This window comes from Natator depressus, chromosome 3 (assembly GCF_965152275.1).
Source record: "Natator depressus isolate rNatDep1 chromosome 3, rNatDep2.hap1, whole genome shotgun sequence".
Classification (NCBI taxonomy): domain Eukaryota; kingdom Metazoa; phylum Chordata; order Testudines; family Cheloniidae; genus Natator; species Natator depressus.
The window spans coordinates 190201969-190229393 of record NC_134236.1 but is presented as its reverse complement, the minus strand read 5'-3'; the positions used below and the strand labels follow the sequence as shown (position 1 = coordinate 190229393).

The following is a 27425-nucleotide window of genomic DNA, read 5'->3' as shown; positions in this document are numbered from 1 at the left end:
CAAATAAACTGGTTAGTCTCTAAGGTGCCACAAGTACTCCTTTTCTTTTTTCTTTTTACCATGCTCTGAGTAGCCCTGAGCCTCTGACTGCCCGATGCTGGGACTGGATGACAGGAGATGGATCATTTGATGACTGCCCTGTTCTGTTCATTGCCTTTGAAGCATCTGGCAGTGGCCACTGTTGGAAGACAGGATACCGGGCTAGATGAACCATTGGTCTGACCCAGTATGGCCATTCTTATGTTAGAGTTAAAATAATTTAAAATGTACTATTTTTTATGCACTTTATTTTGCACAACCTCCTATGGCCTCGCCTGGACCCTTCTATCATCCCCACCTTGTGGGAATCAGAACCTGCTCTAATCCACTCCCTGTACAATGCAGGGTTTTTCCATTCACTGTATTTCTCCATGTCCTTGTACAACTTTAAATAACGGGTGTGAGTCACCTATTATTTTGTTAGGATGACTATTTTGACACTAACAGGTTGACATCACTCCTTTTATTTAATGGTCAGTTATCTATGGTTCCAAAAATATTACATGTAGACACACCTGAGCTTGGGAATTGGGTTCTAAGGAGAAAGATGTGCTCCTTGGAGTGAAAGGTTTGAAAGTTTCCACAAGTAGGTACGACTAGGACTCTTAAGACAAACATGTGGCCCATGGGCCAGGTGCACTCTGCCTGATGGGTTTGCAGCCTGCATGACGTGCAGATTTCGCAGAATCTAAGCTTTCATTAAAGCAGGTTTTAGCACTTACGGCAAAGAGCGTTTGCCCCTCGGCTGTGGGGCCAGCCCATAGCCCTACCGCCCTGAATGCTAGCACGTGGATGGGAGACCACCCGGGAATTCCGGGGGCTGCAGACAGCCTTCCTGGGAGCAGCCTGGGCATGGGGGAGCAGCGGTTACCAGGCATGCTCAGCTCTCAGAGGGGACAGGACTCGACAGCCGCCCCCGGCAACACGAGGGCAGGGCAGGCGTCTCCGGGGCTCCGCCTCCGCTGGCTCTAGGGGTCTAGGGGGGCTTCCCGTCGTGCCCCGCGGGCGCTCTGGGGAGGGGGAGGAGTTGCAGTTTAAGCCTCCCGAGTCATGGGCCGGGCAGGTTTGTCCCAATGGAGGCGCCGTAGCGTCCCCGGCAACCGGTGTGGCTGGTAACTAAGGCCGGCGCCGGGGGAAGCAGACCGCGCCTGCGCCTGCCGTGGGGCCATGGACGCGGCGCACCGGGCTGCGCTCCTCACCGCCTCCTGCCTCAGGACACCCGTGAACCCGCGCACCAGGGCGCCGCTGGCTCTGTACGAGCGGGAGAGGCGCCCGCCGGCCGCCGCGGAGCAGCAGGTAGTGGGGTGCTCGCTGTGTGCTGGGAGCCAGCGGGGCCCCTCTCCGCCTGGCGGCCGGCTCGGCAGCGCTGGGAGTGCTGTTCTCCTGCCCCGCTGGCCCCTGGGGCGAGGGCAGGGAGATCCCGCTCGCCTCGTGTGCGGGGTCTGCCTGGGCTGGCGGGCTCCCGGCCGCAGGGGGCTCTCGCATGACGAGGGCCCCGCGTGACTGCGCCCCTGGGCGAAGCGCGCCAGGGCAGAGGCCCGCTGTAGGATGGGTTCTGTACAGCGCCGAGCACATCACTAGGGCTCAGTAGCTAACCTAGGGGTTCAAAGCTGCACAGCCTGTCTGTGAGCATCTGGCCACTACTAACACTAACTACTAACGTGTATCTTCGTGTATCTGTTGTGTAAGGGAGGCGATGCATTAGAAAACGAGGAAGTGCTGGCATTCAGACCTAGCAGTTACTAACCTTTTCATGGCTCTGATGCTGTGCTTTATGGTGTTCCATCAACTCCCGTGGAGGCATACAGGCCTGCTAGAAAGATCAGAATTTAGTGTAGAGATGGCTGCTCTTTGTCATAGAATTTAAGGCCATAAAGGGTCACCAGATCATCTGATCTGATCACCAGTGTATCACAGGCCACTAATGCCACCCTGCATGCTAAACCCCACAACCAAAATTAGGCTAAGGTATTTCAGCTTTCAGGCAAGGCAGAGAATAGGAAGAACCAAGGTGCATCAGTGCCTGAGGCCTCTGGAATGGCAGGAAATTGATTGAGAGCTGTACACAGATGATCCTGTCAGGAAACTTGCATCCCAAACTGCAGAGGAAGGTGAAAATTCCTCAAGGTCCTTGCCAATCTGATCACTTGACCCCCAATATGTTGCTATAACATTCTTTCATGGTAACTAATAATACTAAGGAACAAAACACTGGAGGGGAAAGGATTTACTTTTAAAATAGGGCAAGATGATCTTCTGAAGATTAGCCTCTGGATTAATGGTGTATTTTTAATGCTGTCTTCAAGTGAGGTTTTAAAACCAAGAGTAATGTAAGTTTTGTCTCTTAGGAAAATCCTTGAAACCTATCTGGTATGAGAAATAATTTCTTCTATATAATGACAGCTACATTCCCAATCTACTTTTTTAAAACAAAATGCTATGAGAACTGTAAGAGATGATAAGGAGATTATTGATGAGAAGAAGAAAGGAAGGATTCCTCTTGTAAGAAATGGATTTTAAAGATGGGCAGGAAGTGAGATATGGTTTTAAGTTTAGGGAAAGGATGTAGAAAGGTGTGAAGGCAAGAATGGAGGGAAAGCTAAAGGAAGCAAGAGGAGATGTGAAGTTTAGCATATTGAGAGGTAGAAATAGAAGTAGATGAGAGTAAGATTATGTAGCATCATGAGAGTCAGAACAAAGACCTTGAATGTGATGCACTAACACACTAGACACTAATGGAAGGGGTTCAACATGGAGTAAAAAGGAATCCTACAAAAATGGAGACAAATTACTAAGGATGAGTACAAAAGAATAGTACGAACAGGTAGGCACAAAATCAGAAAGGCTAAGGCACAAAATGAGGTACACCTAGCCATTGACTTAAAAGAGGTTCTGTAAATATGTTAGGACCAAGAGAAAGACAATGGAAAGCATAGGTTTGCAACTTAGGGGGGAAAGAGAGCTAATAATGGATGATATCAAGAAGGCTGAGATGTTTAATGCCTATTTTGCTTCAGTCTTCACTAAAAGGCTTAATGAACCAGGTATATAACACAATTTATTAATATTAACAAGGGGAAAGGAACACAAGCAAAAATAGGGAAAGAACAGGTTAAAGAATATTTGGATAAGTTAAATGTATTCAAGTCAGCATGGCCTGATTAAATTCATCTTAGGGTACTTAAGGAACTAGCTGAAGCAGACTCGAAAAACGTTAATGATTATCTTTGGGAACTCATGGAGGACAGGTGAGTCCCAGATCTTTTAAAAAGGGGAACAAGGAGGAATTATAGTCAGCCTAACTTTGATACCTGGAAAGATACTGGTACAAATTATTAAACAATTAATTTGTAAGCATCTAGAGGATAACTGGGTAATAAATAATAGCATGGATAAACATGCATTTGTCAAGCAGATCATGCCAAACCAACCTAATTTTTTCCTTTGACAGGGTTACTGGAAGGGGGGAAGCTGTAAATGTGACATCTTGATTTTAGTAAGGGTTTTGATACTGTCCAACATGATATTCTTATAGGCAGATTAGGGAAATATGCTTAAATTACTATAAGGGTGAGTGTATAACTGGTTGAAAGACCATACTCAAAGAGTAGTAATCAGTGGTTCGCTGTCAAACTGGGAGAGTGTATCTAGGGGTGTGTCCTGTATTGTTCAATATTTTCATTAATGACTTGCCTAATGGAATGGAGTGTGTGTTTATAAAATCTGAGAATGACACCAAACTGGGAGGGCTTGCAAGCACTTTGGAGGACAGGATTAGAATTCAAAATGATCTTGATAATTAGAGATGTAGTGTGAAAGCAACATCATAAAGTTCAATGAAGACAAGTGCAAAGTACTACACTTAGGAAGGAAAAATCAAATGCACAAATGGGGCATAACTCGCGAGGCAGTAGTAGTGCTGAAAAGGATCTGGGGATATAGTGGATCACAAATTGAATACGAGTCAACAATGTGATACAGTTGCAAAGAAGGCTACTATCATTCTGGGGTGTGTTAACAGGAATGTCATATGTAAGACCCAGGAGAATAGATCATTGTCCTGCTCTTCTTAGCACTGATGAGGCCTCATCTGGAGTATTATGTCCAGTTCTGGGTGCCACCCTTAGGAAAGATGTGGATAAATTGGAGCGAGTCTAGGGGAGAGCCACAAAAATGATAAAATGTTTAGAAAACCTGACCTGTGAGGAAAGATGAAAAACCACCAGGCAAGAAGACTGAGAGGGGACCTGATAAATCTTCAGATATGTTAATGGCTGTTATAAAGAGGACTGTGTTCAATTGTTTTCCATGCTGTAAGTGGGACAAGAATTAAAGGGCTTAATCTGCAGCAAGGGAGATTAAAGTTAGATATTACGAAAAACTTTTAACTACAAGGATAGTTAGGCCCTGGAATATGCTTCCACAGGAGATTGTAGAGCCCTTGTCATTGGAGGTTTTATGAATAGGTTGGACAAACTCTTGTGAGGGATGGTCTAGGTTGACTTGGTCCTGCCTCAGCGCAGGGGACTGGACCACACGGCCTCTTGAGGACCTCTTCCAGCCCTACATTTCTATGCTTCTGTGACTGATGAACTGAGTGACTTCAGCTGAAATGTTCTGGATAGATTAAAAGAGGAAGAATGCAAGTTCCTAGGTAGAGAAGAATGCAGAAGAGGAGGGAAAATGGGAAATAAATTCAAGGACACAAGATAGAAAGGAATTGACAAGAGTTGACCATGGGGGAGGAGAAAACCTTTAGAAAGAAGGAAGAGAATCAACTTAGTGGAGGATATTGGTGTAGTCCAACCCCTCAAATTTTTTCCTAGTGGCATTAGGCATTACAAGAGCAAGTGTGGAAATAGTACATGCAGATAGACAGCCAAGTTTGAGAATGAGAGAGATGACGACTATGGTGAAAGAAGATCAAAGGATTCAAGAATAGAGGAGATAATGGAACTGCAGGGAGTGTGGAGGAGGAAGAAGGGAGAGGGCCAAGAGTAGCAGAGAAGTCAGACAAGTTTCCTGAAGATCAGCGAAAGCATGAAAGATAAAACAAGGAGGAGTCTGAATATATGGTATTGGAGTGGTCAGAAACTGGGAATTCGGACAGAGATTTCTAGGACAAGTTGCTAGGAAGTCGGACGAGTTGTTGTTGATTTATGGGAGGCATTAAGAGAGCACAGCTAAGCTGTTTCCAGGCTGATAGCAATTTCTGTGTTCACTCAATGAAAAATATTTTGTCCTTTTTTGTATTGATGCAAATTATGAAATCTTACAATTTGCATTTGGTGGTTTCTTCTTAAGAAATCCTTATAGCTCACTCTTCTGGTCAAGCAGTGTATTGTGCCTGTGACTCTCCCTAACAGCACACGTTCACTGAATCACAAAAAAAGGCAACCATGTGAACTATGGAGAGGGGAGAAATGAAATGTAAATAAAAAAAATTTAAAAGACCTAGTTCAGCAGGGAACCTTGGACAAACATTCTGTGCCATTCACAGTCCCCCTTCCCGCTCCCCCCCCCCCCCCCCCGCCAAATGCCTCAGCTGTTTCCATAGCAGGCAGCTTAGCAAACCTTGTCTACTGTGCCCAGCTGTCTTGAACAAACAAAACACCTCAGTGGTAGGCCCATCAAGTGGCAGCCTTGTACCCGAAGCTCCAAAAGATGCTTTATTGAGGCAGCAGTGTTGTACAATGGTTCATTCATCACTGATTGATTAAAATCAGGCAAGCCAAATACCAAAAATCACCCAGAGTTCCCTTGCAAAAGGATAGGTTCATGCAGAGTTAATTTTAATAGCCAAGTTGTGTGCATCGCCATAGTGGCTGATTAACTTGTCCTTTATATTTACAATAAATACAGACTTTGAAACAAGTGTTTCCCAAAATCTGTTATTGACAGCATAGTAAGCACACAATGTGGGATCTCCTAACTTAGAATAACAGTTGCCAGATGGCAGTACTGCATCACTTGTGCCCACACAAATCTCTTAATGAGCTTTTTTTTAACATAGAAGTATCTGAAGAGAGGATTTAGGAGTTGATGTGCAACTCAGTGGAAAAGAATTTAGTATCTTTCCATGGATCCAAAGCTGAGATCACCATTATTTGTATACACAAGGTCAAAAGAAACAAAGATACCAGCAAGTAGTAGAATATTATGCAGTATTTATGCTTGGTCTTTCATAGGCAATCTCTGTGTGGACACTTTATAGCTTTATTTCCTTGTGACTGTATAATTAGTCTTCAGAGTAGCAGCCGTGTTAGTCTGTATCCGCAAAAAGAAAAGGAGGACTTGTGGCACCTTAGAGACTAACCAATTTATTTGAGCATAAGCTTTCGTGAGCTACAGCTCACTTCATTGGATCCATCCGCAGTATGCATCCGATGAAGTGAGCTGTAGCTCACGAAAGCTTATGCTCAAATAAATTGGTTAGTCTCTAAGGTGCCACAAGTCCTCCTTTTCTTTTTATAATTAGTCTGTGTCAAGTCGTCTGGACTGTATGAAACTTGAAATAGGATCTTGGGATGAAAACTTAACTAAAAATATAGTCAAACAAGAATTTTCAGTTAGAATTTAAGATTCTATAAAAAACAAAAAAACAAACAAAAAAAACCCACCCAAACTTGTGGATAGAACTCTAAAGTGCTTTACAAAGCAGAGTAAATATGATTCCCATTTCATAGATGAAGAAACAAATGAGTCCTGTAACTTAAAAATGGATCATTGAAAATAATTGCAGAAAACATTTTTAAAATATATACACTATGCTGTTTTTACTATACATCTTTCTCCAACTTCCTACAACCTTAAAAGTGTTATGAATAATGTGCTTGTCTGGACCTAAGTAGTTGTTGGTAAAAGAACATGTAAACTGATAGTCTACTGTAGGCCCCACCATTCCAAAATTTGATCTCCATAATAAGTTGTTAAAATGGGGGTTTAAATCTTTTCATGTCAGATGGCTACTTACTTTCTATTACCACAAGCATTTTGAAAATAAGGCTCCTCATGCATTGTTTAGTCTTTTTGCATTTATTTTTATATCAGAGAAATTCTTGTTTATAACAAACAAACAAAAAAACAACCCCTTTTGTGTTTATACAGTAGTATCCAATAGGTGAGAAAATTAAGTGTAATTTTGACTTTTCTGAAATATATACACACAGAGTATAGAGTTTGACTGCTGTTGACTTCACTGGGTCTGGAATTTGCCTTGCAAAGTACACTTTATTATTCTGCAAGTAGACTATTACAAGTACAGCAGCCTTGGCAATGATGCCATATGGTGGGTGGCATCAAAATATGTACATTTTTACCTTTTCCCTGATCAATGCCACTTAATAGATAGCTAATATTAATACAGTATTTTCAGTACTATCTGCCAACAGCGATTGTAAAGACTTCAATGGTGACTACAGTTCTTCCAGGCTTCTTCATTTTATGTTAGGCCTGCTTTTGCCCATCTGTCTGAAACACGCCTGTGTATGCTAGCTAGAGAAATGGTGTTGGCATCTTTATCTCAGAAATATGTTCCATCACGTTTTCTGACTAGAAAAGAGCCAGAATTGTTTCCTTGGCTAGTGCAGACAAGATTTAACCATGTAACATCCTGTTTTAATAAAATGTGATATAGATTAAGGTTCAAAATATTTTCAAGGGGGAGGAATGATGAGGAAGCTATACAAAAACTACTGACAGTGCATAACTGTCTCAGGACAACACTTCACAGTGCTCACCATATGATTCTGGAGATGTAGTGATAAGAGGCTATTTAGGCACAAAAGTTTGGAGCTGTTCCTCACTTTCGGGGAAGGAATGTATGTCTGAGTAACGCAGCACCTGTTATTTAAGCAAAGTGCTTGCAGGTTGTGAGGTTGCGCTCCATATGATTTTATGTAAATATGCTAATGAGCGTGAATATAATGTAACTAGAATATGCTTCATGCAAAAGGTCTCTTATAAGGTATCATTACAAAGCTTATAATCTACCGAGTGTGGTCATCCTATTTGTATAAATGTATCATTCTTGTATCTGAAACTAGAAATATGGAAATATAACTCTGAGGTCCTGTTGTAATTATGCAAAGCGTGGGCCATTAATGGTGGTTTGGAATCTTGATGGCTCCCATCAACTAGGACAATTGGTTGTAAATGGCTCTGTTTACTTGCAAGCCTTCCTGTGAGTCAGGCCAGGAAGAATGAAGGCTTGGGGGTCTCACAGGACATGTGACCATGTCACCTGGTACTGGAATCCATCTTAAACCTGATGCTTTTCCATTTAGAAGGAGGGATGGGGACCCAGAGACACAAAAGATTCCTGTCTTGTGCCAAAGCTATATAAGGGGGTGGAACAGAACAAAGGAGGTTCCAGTCATGCGAAATCCCCTAGTTACCACTTGAGCTGAAGCTAATAAGAACTGTACCAGGGGAAAGGATTGGGCCCAGGCTAGGAAGGAGTCCAGTCTGTGAAAGAAGTTTATTGGAACATCTCTGAGGGTTTTATCTGTAATCAGTTTCTTAATGTATTAGGCTTAGACTTGCGTGTTTTGTTTTATTTTGCTTGGTAACTTACTTTGTTCTGTCTGTTGTTACTTGGAACTACTTAAATCCTACTTTTTATACTTAATTAAATCACTTTTGTTTATTAATTGATCCAGAGGAAGTAATTAATACATGGGGAGCAAATAGCTGTGAATATCTCTCTATCCGTGTTATAGAGGGCGGACAATTTAAGAGTTTACCCTGTATAAGCTTTATACAGAGTAAAACGGATTTATTTGGGGTTTGGATCCCACTGGGAGCTGGGTGTCTGGGTGCTAGAGACAGGGGAGCACTTCTTAAGCTGTTTTCAGTTAAGTCTGCAGCTTTGGGGCACGTGGTTCAGACCCTGGGTGTGTGGTGGAGCAGACTGGTGTGTCTGGCTCGACAAGGCAGGGTTCTGAAGGCCCAAACTGGCAGAGCAAACAGGCTCAGAGGTAGTCTCAGCACATCAGGTGACAGTCCCAAGGGGGTTTCAGTGATTGAACCCGTCACACTGGTCACTAACTCTTATGGTTAGAAGGAAAATAATACAATTCCTTTATTTTTTAGGATGATTTTGACTTGGACTGTTATGCTGAGAGACAGCAAAGCCCCACTGTAAGTGGGGATTGTGAGGACTGGATAGACTTTCCCGAAATGTGCCACTCAAACCAGGAATACTACTTGAAGCTGGAAGAACTGAAGAATGCCCACCTGGAGACGATGGCAAAACTGGAAAACATGTATCAGAATAAGCTGCATTTGAAAGGAGTACAGCCCCTGGACAATAAGGATGCTGCTCCTAATTTGTGTTATAGGCAAGTTTAATAATTATCTCCTCTTCTGTATTGCTTTTCATCTGTGTCATAGAGTACACAGCCAGAAGGGACTACCAGCTCATTTAGTCTGATCTCCTGTATATGCCAGGCCACTAATACCACCCAGACACCTTCACACTACGAGCAACAACCAGAATTAGACCAAAGTATTACAATCCTCAGGAGATTAAAGTATTATGAGCCACGGGCAAAGAACAGGAGGGACCAAGGTGCACCAGTGCCCAAGATCCCTGTAATGGCAGGGATCTGATGAAGTGAGACACACACCCAGATGATCTCAAAGCACGTTGCAAATATTAATGAACACTGCACTCTTTGGAAGCAGGGAAGTATTACTATGCTCATTCCACACGTGGATTCTGAGGCACAGAAAATCTAATGACCTAATTTTCAAAGGTGCTGAATACCCTTAGCTTCCATTGAATTTACATCTGAAAATCAAGATATAAGTGACTCCCTGAAGGCCACACAGTAAGAATGGCAGATCATCGTTTGTCCAAAGACTTAATACTTGCAAAGTGTTTTAGATAAGCCTCACAACTTCCTTTGGAGGGGTAGACATTATTCCTATCCTACAGATGAGGAACTGAGGTTAAAGTGACTTGTCTAAGGGCACACAGTGAATACTGACTCCCATTCCTCTGTCTAGCCATCATGTTTCTCCTCCAGTTCTGTCTCTTAGGAAACAAGAACCAAATCCTATCAAATATTATTCTTGCCTTTCAAGTGATATCCCTTCTCTATTTGCAAGCACAACCATATATTATATTAATCTTGAATATTTAAACCACATGCAGACTCTGGATGGAGGACTTGTTTGTTTTACAGCAGTGGTACCCAAATTTTTCAGGGTAATGACCTTCCTAACCCCTGCCCAGCCCCGCATCCCACCCCCCCAGCCGGGAGCGGAACTGTGACTCCTGGGGCGGTGGTGGGAAGGGTCGTGGACAGGGCTGGGGGTGGGCCTGTGGCCGGGACCGGAAATAGAACCACAGCTGGGCTGCAGTGGGAGCCGGCTGCAGGGCCCACAGCTAGGTGCCGAGGCTGGGGATGGGGCCAGGCATGGGGACGGGGGCCAAGGCTGGGGATGGGCCCAGAGCAGAGTTGGGGACGGGGCTGGGTGGCACTCACTCCCTGCCCTCCATGGGGGCTGGCCCGGGCCCACCAGGCCCCCCTGAACGTTCTCTCCCTCCCCCCCCCCCCCTTAGGGGGCCGTGCCCCACAGTTTGGGGACCTCTGTTTTACAGTAAGGTTCTTTGCTATTAACAATGCTATTTACAGCATCTCTTCTATAATACATTTCGGAATGAAATATTGTCTGTGACCCGATAAACAACGGAAAAGAAACTTGCTACTTTGCTAAAACAGTTCAATATAGACTTCTAGTGCTTGGTTAAAACACTCTTCTCTAGAACCATGTCTTTTGCCCCAGCAAAAAGTGACTAAAATGGATACCCCTTATTTGGGCTTCTTGTAGAGTAGTTGGACCCTAAACCTTGTCATAAAATTATTTTCTGGTTATTGTATATCACTCCTAAATATCTTAATGGGCCTAGTTCTAAGCTATTTTCAATATATAGTAAAAGCTGTGTTATCCAGCACTTTACCAACCAGAAAGCTCTGTAAACCAGCATTTCTGATCTTCATTGAAAGTCAAGTTTATAGTCCGGTTAGGGAACCTGCCAGCCCCGTGCTACCTGGCTTCATGTGGCTCCCCGGAAGCGGCGACATGTTCCTGCTGCTCCTAGGGGGAGGAATGGCCACGGGAGCTCCATGTGCTGCCCCCACCCCAAGCGCTGGCTCTGCAGCTCCCACTGGCTGGGAACCGTGGAGGCAGCACACAGAGCTGCCTAGCCGCGCCTCCGCCTAGGAGCTGCAGGGAAATGTCACCGCTCGTGGGGAGCTGCCCAAGGTGAGCGCTGCCCCTCCACACCCCAACCCCCGGCCACGAGTCCCCTCCCGCACCCAAACTCTCTCCCAGAACCTGCACCCCCTCCTGTGCCCCAGCCCTGAGCCCCCTCCTGCATCCAAACTCCCTCCCTCTTAGTTAATTGGAATTTTTAACTTACCGGCACCCCCCATTCCCCCAACATGCCAGATAACAAAGCTTTTACTGTATTTGAACTACCAGTCCCAGCCAGAGATGATGCATCTGGTGGTGGTTGTTGATCTTAAAACGGATTTTTTTTTTTTAAATGCTTATTGTAGTAGTGTCTTAATGCCTCAACTAGGTCGGGCACCTCTTGTGCTCGGTGCTGTACACACACAGAGTAAGTATGAGTTTCTGCCTATCCCATGCTGCCCAACCTCCACACTCTTGCAAAAAGTGGAGTAATGCTGCTTTACCATCTTTGATAAAGTGCCTTGCGATTTACAGATGGGGAAAGAGTGGAATGATTTATTGCTGGCTTTTGTCTCAAGATTAAACCTGTTACACCCAAAACTTCTTTTTTCCTTTTTTAGATCAATATGGGATAAGAGCTCATTTCGGCCTCTGAATTTGCATAAATCTTTTTCTGAGCCTGACTTAAATAATCTGTCCTATTCAAGTTTATGTGATGGGTCTGATGCAGAATTAGAGTTGGAAGAAGAAAATGGTAGTGAAACTGGGTCACTGACATTTGCTAAGGAGCAGATCGAGAAAATGTGGGATGGGTTTTCTGTGGAGGACTATGTCTATCACACTAAACATAGTTTACCAAATTCACCAACATTCAAAATGATGGGGAAGAAGCAGAAAGAGTGGTCACCAAAGGTCACTGTGCCTAAACCTTTCCAGATGACTATTCGAGAAGCTAAGAAAAAACAACAGAACGTCAAATCAAAGTCACAGATAGAAATAGAAAATAATTTACTGAAGAAACAACTAGAGGAGGAAGCAGAGTGTCAAAAGAAATTCAGAGCCAATCCCGTGCCTGCTTCTGTCTTCCTTCCGCTCTATCATGAAATAATGGAAAGAAATGAAGAACGCAGGAAGTTTGTGAAAGAGAGAAGCAAAGATATTCTTTTGGCCACTCAGAGACCATTTCAGTTTATCAAGAGAGAGGAGCAAAGGAAAGAAATTAGGAAAATGCAATTAAAAGACCTTTCATTGCCTGAAAAGAAAACAAAATTATTCCAAGCTAAACCTGTCCCTAAATCTGTTTACAGTCCAGCCATTAATGATAAGTTAAAAGAAGAAGAGCTCTATAGAGAAATTAGGATCAAAATGAGAGCTGAAGAGTTGCTACATAATTCATCTCTTCCCAACAGCAGATTGGCTCGTAGAACTATCTATAAACAGAGGAAACAAAAGTGCAATCAACAGAAAGAACTGGAGCATAAACCAAGGATCAAATCTAGGGTTCCAGATTTTGAAACACTACACCAAAAATTCCAGAATAGGCTTCTGAAACAGAAACATGTGAAACACATCACAGTTTGTGAACCCTTCAATCTTCGTACTCCACGTATCCCATCCAACAAAGGGAAGATTCTGCAGGACATTCAAGCAGATGAAGAAAAATTAAAAGAAACACGCTGGCCATACGCCTCTCCAAGATGCAAACCTCGAATGAGGTGTTCAAGTGCAAATTCATCTCCCTTGGGACGTGAGGAATCTAAATCTCCAAGAATCACAGAGTCTATGAAAAGACGAATACAAGCTATAAGGTGAATAGCTCAGTAGTATGTTACATACAGTACAAGTTACTTTATAAATCCTTGACTGTTAGTTTATGCCACCAAATATTTAATTCCATATTTTTTCCATTACTGCTATAGTGGTTATTTTCATCTTTTGATGATGTTTTCTAGCTGCTGTAATACACTTTCTTTTCCCCCACAGACATTTGAGGAAAAGGACTATAACAGCCTATTGGTTCCCAATATACACCTGAAGCCCCCACTTCTCAAATGAAACATAAATATTCCATTGTCTTGTCCCACCCTTGTTTCCTCCCTGCTCTTCTCTGTTGAATTACCTTTCACAGATCCTTCCTTATGTTCTCTCCAGAATAAAATTAATTCAGTCTTAGTTTATTTTTCCACTCAGGAAATCACTTGAGGAAAAGAGAAAGCTGGAAGAAGAGCAAAAAAGGATCAGAGCAAAGCAGAAACAAAGAGTGAAAAAACTGCAAAAACTTATAACAACCCGGGCTGAGGCCAATGACCCACATCAGAGCCTAGCTCGGATGTCTAAATCCAAATTAAAAATAATCAGGTATTCTGCTACATCCCCAAAATCCTGAACCTCTAGATGCAAGTTGTATGTTTAACATGCAATCCAGTAACAGTATAAACCATGTTAATGTAACTATTCATGTATGTCATAAATTAGACATTGTGAAAAATTCTAGATAGAAAAGGGTATGAACAAATACAATATTTTGATCAATCAGGAATTGAGAACTGGTGTCCATTTTGATGAATTCAGGTTTATATGCTGTTCCTTAAATTATTATACCACAAATAACAAGGCAGGCTTGTTTTTAAACCTGCATATAATCTGAAGAGGGAAATAGGAGTTCTCACTAATAAACACTATTAAATTAACATCTAGCTAGTACAGTTCCAGCTTTAACTCCACTCTTACAACTTTCAAATTGCCAAGGAAAAATACAACCATGTTTTCTCTTTATTTTTTAAAATTTAACTTCATATTTATGTTTTTATTTTAGGTGTCTTCTGCTTCTTGATTGCTGAGCAAATATCTTTTTTACTCTGATTTGGGAGTCAAATCGAATGAGAGCAGGAAGTGGGGCAGAGCTATTACATGACTCTGGGTAGCGACAAGGCCAGAGACCTTTTTCTAATGGACTGTGAATCAGAGTACTGCTGTGGGGGAGGGTCCTTATGAAAGGTGCTATAACTTAGCAGTTAGACTAGGACAGGACTGGGACTCAGGGGAGGTGGATTCTAGTCCAAAGCTGCTTCGTGACCTTGGGCATGTGACTTTTAATTCTAGGTTTTGGTTTCCCCTTCTGTAAAATGGTGAACAGTTTTTTCTTGCAGAGTAAATGAATGAATATTCATTAATATTTGCAGTGTACTTTGAGATTGTTTCACATATTTAGTAATCTATCCTAAGTATTTATTATTACTATTACATGGAGGAGATGATAGCATTAACAGGTGGTTGTTTATACAGTTCTGTAGATATGCAGGATGCTTTAAAAATGACACGGGAACTCTAAAGATGTCTGCTCTGCAACTAAAAATGGAAGGCACCTGGACTTTTTCTGTTTTTGAAAGATAAATGAAAATGTTAAGCCCAAAACAAAAAAGAAGGATGTGGGACTCTCATTAGTTGAAACATTTGAGAAGAGATATTAACACTTCTTAAAGTACCAATCTTCCATGGTATATTCTAACTTCACCAGCTCTTCCAAAAGCCTCCAGTTTCTTAACTTTTCGTAGAAAAACAATTATATGGAATGGCTATCAAGATGAGAACGCAGCAATTAAAGGAAGTTCAATATAAATTGAAAATCCTAAAATGTATAAAGTGCGCACAAGTTAGAGCCCTGAAGTTATGCATTTAAACTCATTTGTAAGGTCATCTACCTGTTTTTTCCAAATTGATTACATCAAAAAACATTAAATTTTCTTTAATTTTCCCACTGTCAAAGGTACGTTGTTGCTGTGGTAAAAGAACTTGAGGCAGTTAACCTGGTGCATAACCAATATAAAATACATAAATTTTGACTTTAAAAACAACTGCACAATGTTCTGTTTGTCACAAGCAATGTAATTTGCAGTTACTCTAGGAAGTTGCATCTTGTAGCATAGCCTGGTCTTTCTGCTACCAGTTCTATAAATAATAACTAAAGACAATCAATTTAATTTCTGTGTCATGCTATATTTATAATAGGAAACATGAGAAGCAGAGAATGCAAGAGTATCTGCAGGAGCGGGAAGAAATGGAAGAAAGAGTAAACCAGAGGCCATTGCTTTTGGAAAGAGCCACTCAGGTTGTCTTCCTACCTTGCTCTCACTCCTTAATTAAACTCATCTCCGAATATTGCCTAAGTCAATACAAGTGTCAGTGCTGAATAGTTTTTAGAGGGTATCTGAAAACTTTTGTAGGCAGGCATGTCAATTCCCCTCTGACTATAAAACTCTGCCTGGTACCTGTCCCCATGCAAATAAAATTATATTACCATGAATTGCGGCCCAGCACTCGCTGCTGCCTGCCTGTTTAGAGGGGTGTGAGCCATCTTCCAAACATGCATTTTTTTTCCTCCGTTCTGGCTTGTGTGTGAGGTGAAGAAGGGATACTGTGTAATTAAACCGTAATTATGACTTCATTATTTTCTCCATAAACACACAACATGCCGTGCACTTACCCTGCACATGAATGTGAATGCTGAATATCTGGTAATGTGACTGAGGTTGTAATTAAGGTTTTGCATTATTAATGTGATGTGTATAATTTCCTTATCTTGGAGGCAGAAGGATGTTCTCTGTGGCAGTGCAGACTTTGTTACTGTCCGTGAAAATGGGCTGTGTGGCCATTAGGTCACAGTTAAGATGTACCTTGTAAATTGGCATTTCCTTCTTTTAAGGGTTTGTGTCTCGGGAAGATGTCTCACTACCAATACTTTGTTTAAAAGGAAAAAGTGTTTACCTCTGGACTGGAGTTGAGAGGTGTGTGTCTGTGGAGTGAAAGCTCTTTGTGTGTCTTTGAACATTGTAATGCACTGTGAGGCAAGTAAGTTGAGGTTGATGTGGAGGTGTATCTGGGCTTAACTGACTTCCTGGATTTTTAATGATCACATTTATAGGAAATGCACACGAACAACTTTATCTCTAAGTTGATTAAGGGGGTTGTTGATTAAGGGTCCTCTCCCAGAACTAATTCACATCTAAATGAGGTCTATTTACTGCTTAGTAGCTTTCCCTTGCCATGAACAACTTAGGAAACAGACCTGACCGTCATTAGAACAGATAAGTGTATTACCCTGGAGGCATCACAGTAAGAGCTAGCCAACAGTACTGATCAGATGTTTCATAAGGTTTGTTTGAAGGGAAACTACTACTGTTAAAACTAGTAATACAAATATGCAGCAATTAAATGATCGATTGTGACTTAAAATGATCTCTGGAGGCATGAAGAAGCAACGACTGTGGGGGCTTTTTCCGCTTGTATGAACTAAAGCTTATCTTCCTCACTCCTATCTCACCATACAAATAAAATCCATCCTAATAGATTATAGTCCAGCCTACATGGCACGAGATTTGACTTACTTATATGTACCACACTCAAGCCTCTGTTGTCCCAAATGGAAAGGTCATTGGCTAGTGGGGTTGCTCTGTCCTTTGAGGAGTGTATGAGTAATACTGCCAAACAAGGTCACAATATAATGGTGCTGATAATTTAATCCTGTTTGTAATGTTAGCCCATAACCCTAGAGTACATTACAGAATATTCTCTATGTATCCTTGGCACTGAGGAGCAAATCTTACATCTCTGCCCTGTTTATGATGGTATGAAAAACTCCAAATACAGCAGAAACAGCATGTTTCTGCTGCAAAGAGGGTTAGGCAGAAGAGGCTCCTCCCGGGAGGATTCTGCACTATTTCTCCCTGCTATGGAGCAGAGCTCTGTGTTATAACACAGGAGAAAGACGTATGTGGGCATGTTGAGGGTGTGGGTCCATGCACAGCACACTTCAACAGGGTCGCAAACCCACAGAGAGTGCAGCAGGTGATATCTCTGTCAGGCCTGTCTGGGCCATTGCCTTGGACTATCTATGAATGTGGGTTTGCATCCCACCCAACCTCTGTGCCCTTCCCCTGGGCAAAGCCCTCTTACACAGGCTTTACTTGCAGGTTTGTGTACTTTTCAGTAGCGTTCTAAAAGAAATTCTGCCATTTCATATTCACACTGAGTATCATGCTGAATTTGATGGGATTCCGATGGCACAGGGCAATGTTCTCAACCAGGGGTATGCGAACCACTGGGGGTACTCGGAGATCTTCCAGGGGGTACATCACCTCATCTAGATATTTACCTAGTTTTACAACAGGCTACATAAAAAGCACTAGCGAAGTCAGTACAAACTAAAATTTCATACAGACAATGACTTATTTATACTGCTCTATATACTTAGTATACACTGAAATTAAGTACAGTATTTATATTCAAATTAATTTATTTTGTAATTATATGGTAAAAATGAGAAAGTAAACAATATTACAGTAATAGTGTACTGTGACACTTGTATTTTACATCTGATTTTGAAAGCAAGTAGTTCTTAAGTGTAGTTTTAAGTGAGGTGAAACTTGGAGTACACAAGACAAATCAGACTCCTGAAAGGCGTACAGTAATCTGGAAAGGTTGAGAGCCACTGGCATAAGGTACTATGCAACCTAATTTAGGGTATTAGAATCTGGCCCTTAATAATACATTAATGTTTAGAATGCTGTAATTTTTTTTTGTATAGAAAAATGCCAGAATAGCAGCAGAAAAGCATTACTCTGATATACTGAGAGAACTGGGGATTTGTGAGGACTTCCTTTCAAAAAAAAGTCAAACTGCTAAATTGCTGGACCACTCCAATACTAAAGGCTTTGGAAGCTGCACTGAAGACAGAGAAAGGTAATAGTTACCAGTGGTTTGTTGTGTCGGTTACACACCTAGTGATAGCAAGTTAAGTTGTTTTTTAGTTTTAGAAGACAAAATTAGTTGTATTTTGGAGGTAACTATTTGGCTGCATATAGTTCTCATTTTAATAGTGTCAGTGTTTCTATAAAAAGTTTAATTCACAAAAGACAATGAAAATGATATGCTCACACAGTAAATTTGTAATCCAATATCCTCTTAAATATTTTAACAGGGGGTATATAACTTAATGCACATTTTTAAAAAAATTTTTATTTCTGAACCTTTACCAGAAATCCGGGCAGGTTGCTAGGGAGAGAGTTTTTTTTGTGTGTGTGTGTAGTATGTTGTTGGGGTGTTTTTTATATTAAATATTTTTAAAATGTTAACTTTTCAAATGTTCATTAAATACTTGGATAAAATATATTTGTATGCCAACCCTGCATAGCTGTTGCTGGAATTTGGGGGCCTGTGCAAGGCAGCCAGGTCTATAGTGTATCCTACATTGCCACTACCGAGATCCAGGGACCGTTGCTTCCTGCAGAATGGGGACACAGGCAGCATGGGGGGGCTACTGCAGCTGCTCTGCAGTGTAGAGAGAGGAGGCCTTCTTCCCCATAGTTAGAGCCCCTGAAATTCTTATTTTCTATAATTTTTTTGTTTTGTTTTTCAAGAGTTTCATGTAGTTTCTTTTTATCCACACCAGGGGAACAGGGAGGGAAGGGGTGGAAATCCCGGGGGGCTGGGTTCTGCCTCTAGGAAGGGGACAGCAGAATGTGAGCCCACCCACATTCTCGCACACAGGCTCCTGTCCTGTGAAGCTGGGCCCACCTCCCCCTCCAGGTATTACAACCTGTTGCACAAGGTCGCAGCACTGCTCGGGTTTGGCCTGGCTGCCTCTCTGTCAGGAGGTGTGGCCAGGCCAAATTTGTGAGAGTGGTGCTGCAACCCCGGGTACAGGTTGCAACTTCCAGAGCAGGCAGCTGGGCTTAACCTCATGGGACAGGAGCTGCTGCTGCAGAGTGAGTTTGCTTTTATTCCATGGTGTCTTGCATTTGTGAAAAACAGGGGGCTCTACCCATAGTAAATACCTGCCCCCCACCCACATAGAGATTATGACTCTTATTGGCAGGATTTGGGCCAGAGTACTTGAGAGTTTTATTCCTCTAAAACCAATTTTTAAAAATCCCCAAGATCAATAAATGCAAATCGTCATTTTTTTAGTCTTAATGAAGATAAAGTTCAAGAAAGAGAATCCTGTGATGGGGAGAAGGTAAAGTCGCAATCTGACCAATCTTGTCGGGAGGAGGAAGAGGAGAAGGCAAGCTCTCAGTCTGACCAATCCTATGAGGAAGAGGAGAAGGCAAGCTCTCAGTCTGACCAATCCTATGAGGAAGAGGAGAAGGCAAGCTCACAGTCTGATCATGATGATGAGGATGTTGTGGAATGTGAGGATAAATATGAAGATGGTTTAGAAGAAAAACCTAGTAAGGCTGAAGCTAACTGAAAGGAAGGAAGACAGACTTACTTCTCCTATTGCCTTGGAGCTCAACACACATTTCATTGCTGGCAATGGGTATATGCTAAAGAAAAACCGGACTCTTGGTGCTACAGGCATTTTGAACTGCATACATGTAGGTCTTGTGTGAATTTCCATTTGTTAGCATAATATAACTTCTAATGCTGAATTTGCTTTTTTTTCCAGTAAGAAGAAATTATCATTACTCATTTCCATTAGCAGTTACACTTGTTAATGTATGCTTTATCCTAAACTTTCATTGCATGAGCACATTTCTGTGTTCAGAAATACTAGCCACGGTTTAAAACTCACTTCTTTCATTCCTGTTGGCTAATACGTAGGCTTTTACATTTCCAGCTCTTTGCCTTCATGCTGACAAAACAGGGTGGGAATGAGTCATCAGGAAGGAGAAACAGTGGTGTTACTCCATAAGCAAAGATTTTAGAGCAGCATTACCTCTCACTTAGCACTTCTAGGATCTGCTCAGTTTTAACTAGCCCTGAATATATTCTCCCATTATGGCAGTGGAAATTTGGGTGTAACTCCCATTAAGAATGATGGGAGTTTCTTGTGAAAATCCTCTAGCCATCATTGGCAGAGTGGTAGCCAGGGACATCAAAATACCAACTTACTATGCAGCTGGACTGTCCTTGCGACTGCTTAATGAATGCTCATTTTAATATAATTTATTAATGGCACCCCACATACTAGGGCTCTTGCGACACTGAACAGGATAACAAAACCATGACTAATATACAATAAACACATATGGAGCCCCTAATTCAACTTCTGTAGGACTTTGTAATGCTAAAAGAGGGTAGGGGGAATGAATTTGTAGCATGAACTTCAGAAGCAGAATTTGTATTTTTGTTATACTATGGATTATGTATTAGAACAAATGTCTAATCAAAGCTCCAAAATTGTGTTCTCTGTATAATATCTTTAATCACTTTTGTTTTAAGAACCATTCCAAGATCACATGAAATAATTCATTATGTAATAATGAACATTAATTTTAATCTGCAAAATAGTTTCTTTATTGAAATAGTTAACAGATACTGTAAATCCAAGAAATTATTACGTGTTAAAAATACAACACTTGCAACTGTGTTTTAAAATTTTTTTTGAGTGAATAGAAAAAAAGGGGTTTAGTAAACTTAAGTAGTCCTTCTCACTGTATTTGCTACTCAGCCCATCAGCTTTCCTCTTAGGCTACTCCTGAAATAAGAACCCAAATGAAGACATAAATGCTTCATATGGAGAGCACCTTCTGGTTCCCTCTCCTATTCTGTGCCTGGCCTTCCTACTGTTCTCAATCATTGCCAATGTAGGGACGGAAAAGAGAAATATATCTGCATAATAAGCAGCTGCTGAAGAGCTTCAAATAATAGTTTGCAAGCTAAATAAAGGATGATGCAAAATATCTTCACAGCACCTACACCCAAAACACCTTGGGTAACCAGCAAATATTAGTAAGTTGCATTTTTGTCTGAATACTGAATGTACAGTGGTTTCAGACACTTTTGTAATCAAGTATTAGGGTTTTATTTTCCTTTTTTCTGACAAGTTTTGCAATACTGTTAGATTATTTCTTATTTGGTTAGATCTGCATCAGGAGACTCACTAAAATTTGAATTCAGATGAAGTATATATAATTGTCATGTTTCTAACAACTGTGAAATTTTAGCACAAACGTGTAAAATTTTGAAAAGGTTAACTTTAATACTTCGATTTTTTTAAATAAAATATTCCTTTGGTGAAGTGTATAGGTGTAAATATAGTAATATAAAATAAGCTTATGTTAATACCGGACAGTGAAGTCGCAGACAGTTTAAAATCTCTAATTAGGCTGAGAAATGTTACACTACAAACTCAAGAAACTGATTTGTTTGGGTTTTAAATTCACTTGTTCATCCTTCCACGATCAGAATAAGATTTTTCAGCTTCAGTGCTTTGTTTGCTAATATTGAGGCCGTAGGGAAGGTAGGTTTTGCTGATGCACATTGTTAATGCAGAGGAGTTTGCACATCACGAGCTGGGATATTTGTGTTGCTGTATACTTAATATGGAATGCTGATGGACTTTTACAATGTGGTGCGACTCAAAAAGCGACTGTAAAATGGCACTTTCTTCTTCGAGTGCTTCCATTCCATGCTAGGTGTGTGCACGCCACGGGCACTGGTGCCTGAGATTTTTTCCCTCAGCAGTATCCATTGGGCCAGCTCTAGCACTCCCTGGAGTCGTGCGCATATGTGCTGGTATATGCCATGTTGGGCCACTCATCCTTGCACAAGCCAGTGATGGGACCACCAACTCTGCCTAGAGTGCCTAATCCAGTTCAGGATCCACCACCAACTCCTGCAAGCAGCCATGGGGCCAGACGTTTTCTGGTTCCTTTGACCCCACAGGCTTTCCAAGCAGCGAAGGACACGCCGTCTCCTAGGGTCCCGCCAACTCTGCAAGGACCCCCATCAACCAAGGCGTCAAAAGATAGGAGAGAGAAAGGAGCATAGAGCTCCTTCCTGGCACCAGCCACCTAGGCACTTGCTAGGGGCAAGGCCTCCATGATCCTGACACAGTGATCATCAATCTGCTGCTGGTCCCCAAATCCCCAACACCACCTGGCCGCAGAAGCGGGTACTGCTACTCTTCGCAGTCCGAAGATGAATCTTTCTGTCGACCCAAAACCTACACTCCACCAGACTTTGATACTGATGCAGTGGCTGTACTGGAACCCTTGGGAGTTTCCCTTGGTACTGGGTCTGCCTTCCCACCACTCATACTCAGTGGCTTCAGAAAGACAGGCTACCGGCCCTTCCGACTCGGCACTGGACCCTGACTCTGGTACTGACCTCACTGCCGACGTCCAGAAGCTGGCCCCAATGGATGTGGTGGAAGCAGAGGAAGAGGAGGGAGCCCCTCCTCCAGGGTAAGCCTCCTCCTCATCGATCCAGATGAGGGGCTGCAGGACCTAGTAGCCTGCTCCCTCAAGACTATTTCAGGGCCCACTGGGACCTCCTGAAAAGAGTTGCCATGAAGCTGGGTCTGGAGGTTGAGGAGTTTAAGGAGTCGGCATACAACCTGATCGATATTCTGGCTGCAGCTGCTTTCTCCAGAGTGGCCTTCATCAACAAAGCAGTGATGGGTCCCATCACAATGCTGCGGCAGACTCCTCCTTTTCTGCCCCCCCACCTCAAAGAGGACAGAGAAGAAATACTATGTACTGGCAAGTGGTTCAAATATCTTTATTTGCCCCCTCCGCCCCCAGGGTCCTTGGTAGTGTTTGCCCCTGCCTGTCCCGTTCATTAGCTGCCATCAAGTGCTACCCCCAAGAATAAAGATGCTAAGAGACTACACCTTTTCGGATGAAAGATTTATTTGACAGGCAATCTCCAGTTACATATCTCCAACCAGCAGGCTTTGTTGGGGAGGTACAATTTTAATCTATGGGACTCCTTGTCCAAATTTTAAGGTCTTCCTCCTGCAGGAGTTGAGGCAGAAGTTCATGGCCATCCTGGAGGAGGGCAAGAGTGTGGCCAAAACCTCCCTACAGGCAGTTCTTGATGTGACTGACTCAGCAGCCAGGACTAGGGCATCTGCAATCACCATGAGGTTTTGTTCATGGCTCCAGTCCTCTGGCCTATCTCACGAAGTTCAGCAGTCCATCCAGGACCTCTCCTTTTGAAGGCTACTCCCTGTTTTCAGAGCAGACTGACTTGAAACTTCAGTGACTCAAGGGCTGCCCTTCCTTCCTTTACACGTCACCAGCTTCCAGGAAGCACTTTAGGCCCCAGCAACCTTCTGTGGAGCCTTCCAGGCAGGAGCCCTACAAAACAAATGGGAAGGGTTACAAACGATACAAACCCCTCCCTTCCACCTAAGCCTCCCAATCGGGCTCTCACAAATACTCCTGTGGAGCCAAACAGGCCTTTTGAAGGTGCACCCGAGGGCTTTATACCAGTCTCCAATCCAGATCTGCTCCTTCCTTTGTTTTTCAGCCCAGCATGGTCATATATAACGTCAGACCATTGGGTCCTGAGTACAGCAATAGTCCGATTACACCTTTCAATTTTCATCCATCACTCTCCCACCCCCATCCATCTTCAGGGACCGGTCTCATGAGCAACTCATTGCCCAGAAGGTACAATCCCTCCTATATGTGGAGGCCGAAGAGGAAGTTCCCTGAGACTTAAGAGGGAAGGGTTTTACTCCAGGTATTTCCTAATGCCAAAGGGGGCCTATGGCCCATCCTGGACCTGCAACGCCTCAACAGATATCTCAAGAAACTGAGGTTTTGCACTGTCTCCTTGGCCTCTATCATTCCCTCCCTGGATCCAGGAGACTGGTACGCCACCCTCGACTTAAAGGATGCTGATTTCCATAGTCATAGGAGATTCCTCAGATTTGTAGTGGGTCAACGCCACTGCCAATTCACTACTCTCCCCTTCGGCCTATTGGCAGCCACACGGGTCTTCACAAAGTGTATGATGGTAGCAACCCTCCTCAGGCGCAGAGGCATGCAAGCTACCCGTACCTCAATGACTGGCTGACCAAAGGTTGGTCACAGGCTCATGTACAGCACAGCATCAGTACAATCTGGGCTACCTTCCAGGTGCTGGGCCTGCTGATAAACAAGAAAAAGTCAACTCTGGTCCCAGTTCAAAGAATAGAGTTCATCGGGGCAGTGCTTGACTCGACACAAGCCAGAGCACGCCTGCCGGATCTGATATCTGAGGTCACAGTCCACCCAATAAAGACTGCTCAGGCCTGCCCCAAACTATTGGGACACATGGCAGCATACAGTTTGCAAGGCTGTGCCTCAGGCCTTTCCAGATGTTGCTGGCATCAGTCTACTCCCTGAGCAGACTCCACTTAGACTCAATATGCATGGTCCCGCCTTCGGTCCTCACTTCCCCGGGTTGGTGGAAAGACCTAGGATTGGTAATGCAGGGGGTACCTTTTGTTGCCCATCAACCGTCAGTAGCCTTAGTCTTGGCACGTGAGACCTACGGTGTGGAGCCCATCTCAACAATTTCAGGAAGAAGAACTTTCCCTACATATAAATGTCAGGGAACTCAGGGCAGTGCACTTAGCTTGCCAAATGTTCCTTCCACAGATCTCAGGCAAATTGGTACATGTCCTAACAAAGAATACCGCATCCATGTTTTACATCAACAAGCAGAGAGGGGCCAGGAGGCCCTCTGGCTGTAGAACTGTAGAACTTCTGTGTGAAACACGCCTTCACCTTGAGGCAAAACATCTCCCAGAAGCCTGTAACATGCGGCCAGATCATCTCAGATCTTTTCCTCTCACCATGAGTGGTCCCTTCACCTGGAGCTTACTGGATCCGTCTTCCAGAGGTGGGGGTCTCCCCAGATGGACCTGTTCACTACCAAGCAGAACAGGAAATGCCACCAGTTTTGTTCATTGTGCAGACACAGTCCAGGCTCTTTCTCAAACAGCTTTCCTGCTGCCATGGGCAGAAAAGCTCCTCTATGCCTTTCCCCCAATTCCTTGGTTCACAAGGTCCTCCTAAAAATCAAGTGGGATAAGGTGACAGTTACTCTGGTAGTCCCAGTGTGGCCATGCAAACATTGGTTCAGCACTCTCCTGGAATGCTGTGGCACCTCTGCTTTTGCTTCCACTCCACCCACACCTGATTTCTCAAGACCATGGCCAGCTGCTTCACCTGAACCTTGCTGTCCTGCACCTGACTGAATGGATGCCACGTGGTTGAACCCTGAAGAACAGGCATGCTCGGAACAGGCTTGACAGGTCTTGCTAGGTAGTAAAAAGCCTTCCACGAGGGCTACCTACTTGGCCAAGTGGAAACATTTCACTTGTTGGGCCTCTGAATGGGATCTCTCTCCATCTCTATCTTCTCTTCAGTCTATCTTGGACTATCTGCTCCACTTAAAGCAGCAAGGTCTGGCACACACATCTATAAAGTTCATTTAGTGCCCATATCAGCCTTTCACTCTCCGGTGAGTGGCAGAACAGTGTTCTCCCATGAGATGACAGTCCGATTTCTCAAGGAAAGACTGTATCCTCAGGTTCACAAACCAAGCCCCGCATGGGACATAAACCTGATCCTGTTGAGGCTCATGCATCCCTCTTCGAGCCATTAGCATCTTGCTCCCTACAGCTTCTCTCCTGGAAGGTTGCCTTTCTGGTGACAATCACCTCAAACAGCAGGGTCTCTAAGATCAAAGCCCTTATGTCAGAACCATCCTACACAGTGTTCTTCAAGGACTAGGTCCAACTGTGCCCCCATCCGGCCTTCCTACCAAAGATGGTGTTGCAATTCCACAGCAACCAGGTCATTTTTCTACCTGTCTTCTTCCCAAAACCTCACAAGACCTCAGAGGAATGTCAGCTTCATATGGTGAATATTAGGCGGGAGGGTCCTTGCCTTTTTATATTGAGAGAACTAAGCCTTTCCGCAAGTCCATGCAACTCTTTGTAGCAGTAGCAGAAAGGATGAGAAGGCTACCCCGTCAACCAAAAAAATTTCATCCTGGATAATCGCCTGTATCTGAGCTTGCTACGAGCAGGTGAACATTCTGCCTCCAGCCATCATGACTGCTCATTCCACAAGCGCCCATGCTTTGTCAGTAGTATTCCTCGCACAGGTACCAATCCAGGACATCTGCAGAGCCGCAACCTGGTTGTCGGTTCATACCTTCGTGTCCCACTACGCCATCACCCAACAGGCCCATGACAATGCCAGTTTCAGGAGAGCAGTGTTGCAGTCAGCACATCCATGAACTTTGAGTCCACCTCCAGGGGTACTGCTTGTGAGTCACCTAGCATGGAATAGACATGAGCAAGCACTTGAAGAAAAAATGGTTACTAACCTTTCATAACTGTTGTTCTTCGAGATGTGGTGTTCATGTCTATTCCATGACCCACCCTCCTACTCCTCTGTCAGAGGTATTGGCAAAAAAGAACTGAGAGGGTGTGGGTCTGTGGCGCCCCTTATACCGGTGCTTATGCACATGACTCTAGGGGGCGCTAGAGCCAGCCCAATGGATACCATTGAGGGGAAAATCTCTGGCAACGGTGCATGCGGCGTGCACATACCTAGCATGGAGTGGACCTGAGCAACACATCTCAAAGAACAAAAGTTACGCAAGATTAGTAATTTTTTCTTACTCAACAACTGCAGTTCCTGTGTTCAGAGTTGCATCTGACTGTAGTGATTGATGTCTCTTTGCCAAAATAGCTCTGGGAGAGTGAGCTGCATTCAGTTTTCTTGTGCATCACCACTGTCCACAAGTTTCCAATCTGTACTAACTCTACCCAGAACAACCCCATTGCCTTCACTAATAGGGTTTACCCTCACAATGCTATTTTTAATGTCATTCAAACTATCTAACCACATTTTAAGGAGTTATTTTGAAAGCAAATTTTAACCATCAAAATTTGGGCTTCTCAGCCTTTATCATCCTTTTCAGTTCTTTTAACATCCAAAAAAATATTTTAGAGAAATACTTGTACTAATAGTTTCAGTCTTAGGACTGTGTCTGTTGAAATGGTGGATTTCTGGACTGGGTGAATCAAAAGTATGTTGGGTTAATATACTGACATTTCCTGTTGGAGACTGATTCAAATCTAGCTTTGTTCACAGAAATGTTTGTTTTGTCAGTGATGGACTCTTGGTTTTCACAAAAACATTATCCAGGTGTGTCTACTTTGATGAAAAGACTGGAACAGCAGAAATATTATAGCAGTAAGAACCTGTATCACGGTGTGTTTTTTGGTTTTTTTTTTTTTTTTGATCCATGGACAGTCAGTTCCTGTCTCACTTGCCTGTTTCCACTCACTTAAGTTTCTTTTTTTAAAGGTAGTATTTCTTGTCACTTTAGTTCTAATATGCTAGGCTACAATAGTGAACTCAGTGACATCAACCACTGTTTTA

General features: G+C 43.1%; 1 protein-coding gene across 2 annotated transcripts; it reads left to right on the top strand.

The window, feature by feature from the left end:
- Positions 1-1077: 1077 nt before the first annotated feature.
- Positions 1078-27425, top strand: FAM161A (FAM161 centrosomal protein A). Of its 2 annotated transcripts, XM_074949529.1 has the most exons (7): positions 1078-1335; positions 9133-9380; positions 11865-13052; positions 13435-13602; positions 15253-15352; positions 17828-17982; positions 19210-27425. In XM_074949529.1, the coding sequence occupies exons 1-7, from the start codon at positions 1207-1209 to the stop codon at positions 19490-19492; spliced, it is 2271 nt and encodes a 756-aa protein (XP_074805630.1). In that variant the 5' UTR covers positions 1078-1206; the 3' UTR covers positions 19493-27425. The 2 variants fall into 2 exon arrangements, with proteins under 2 accessions (XP_074805630.1, XP_074805631.1); XM_074949530.1 differs by lacking the exon at positions 13435-13602.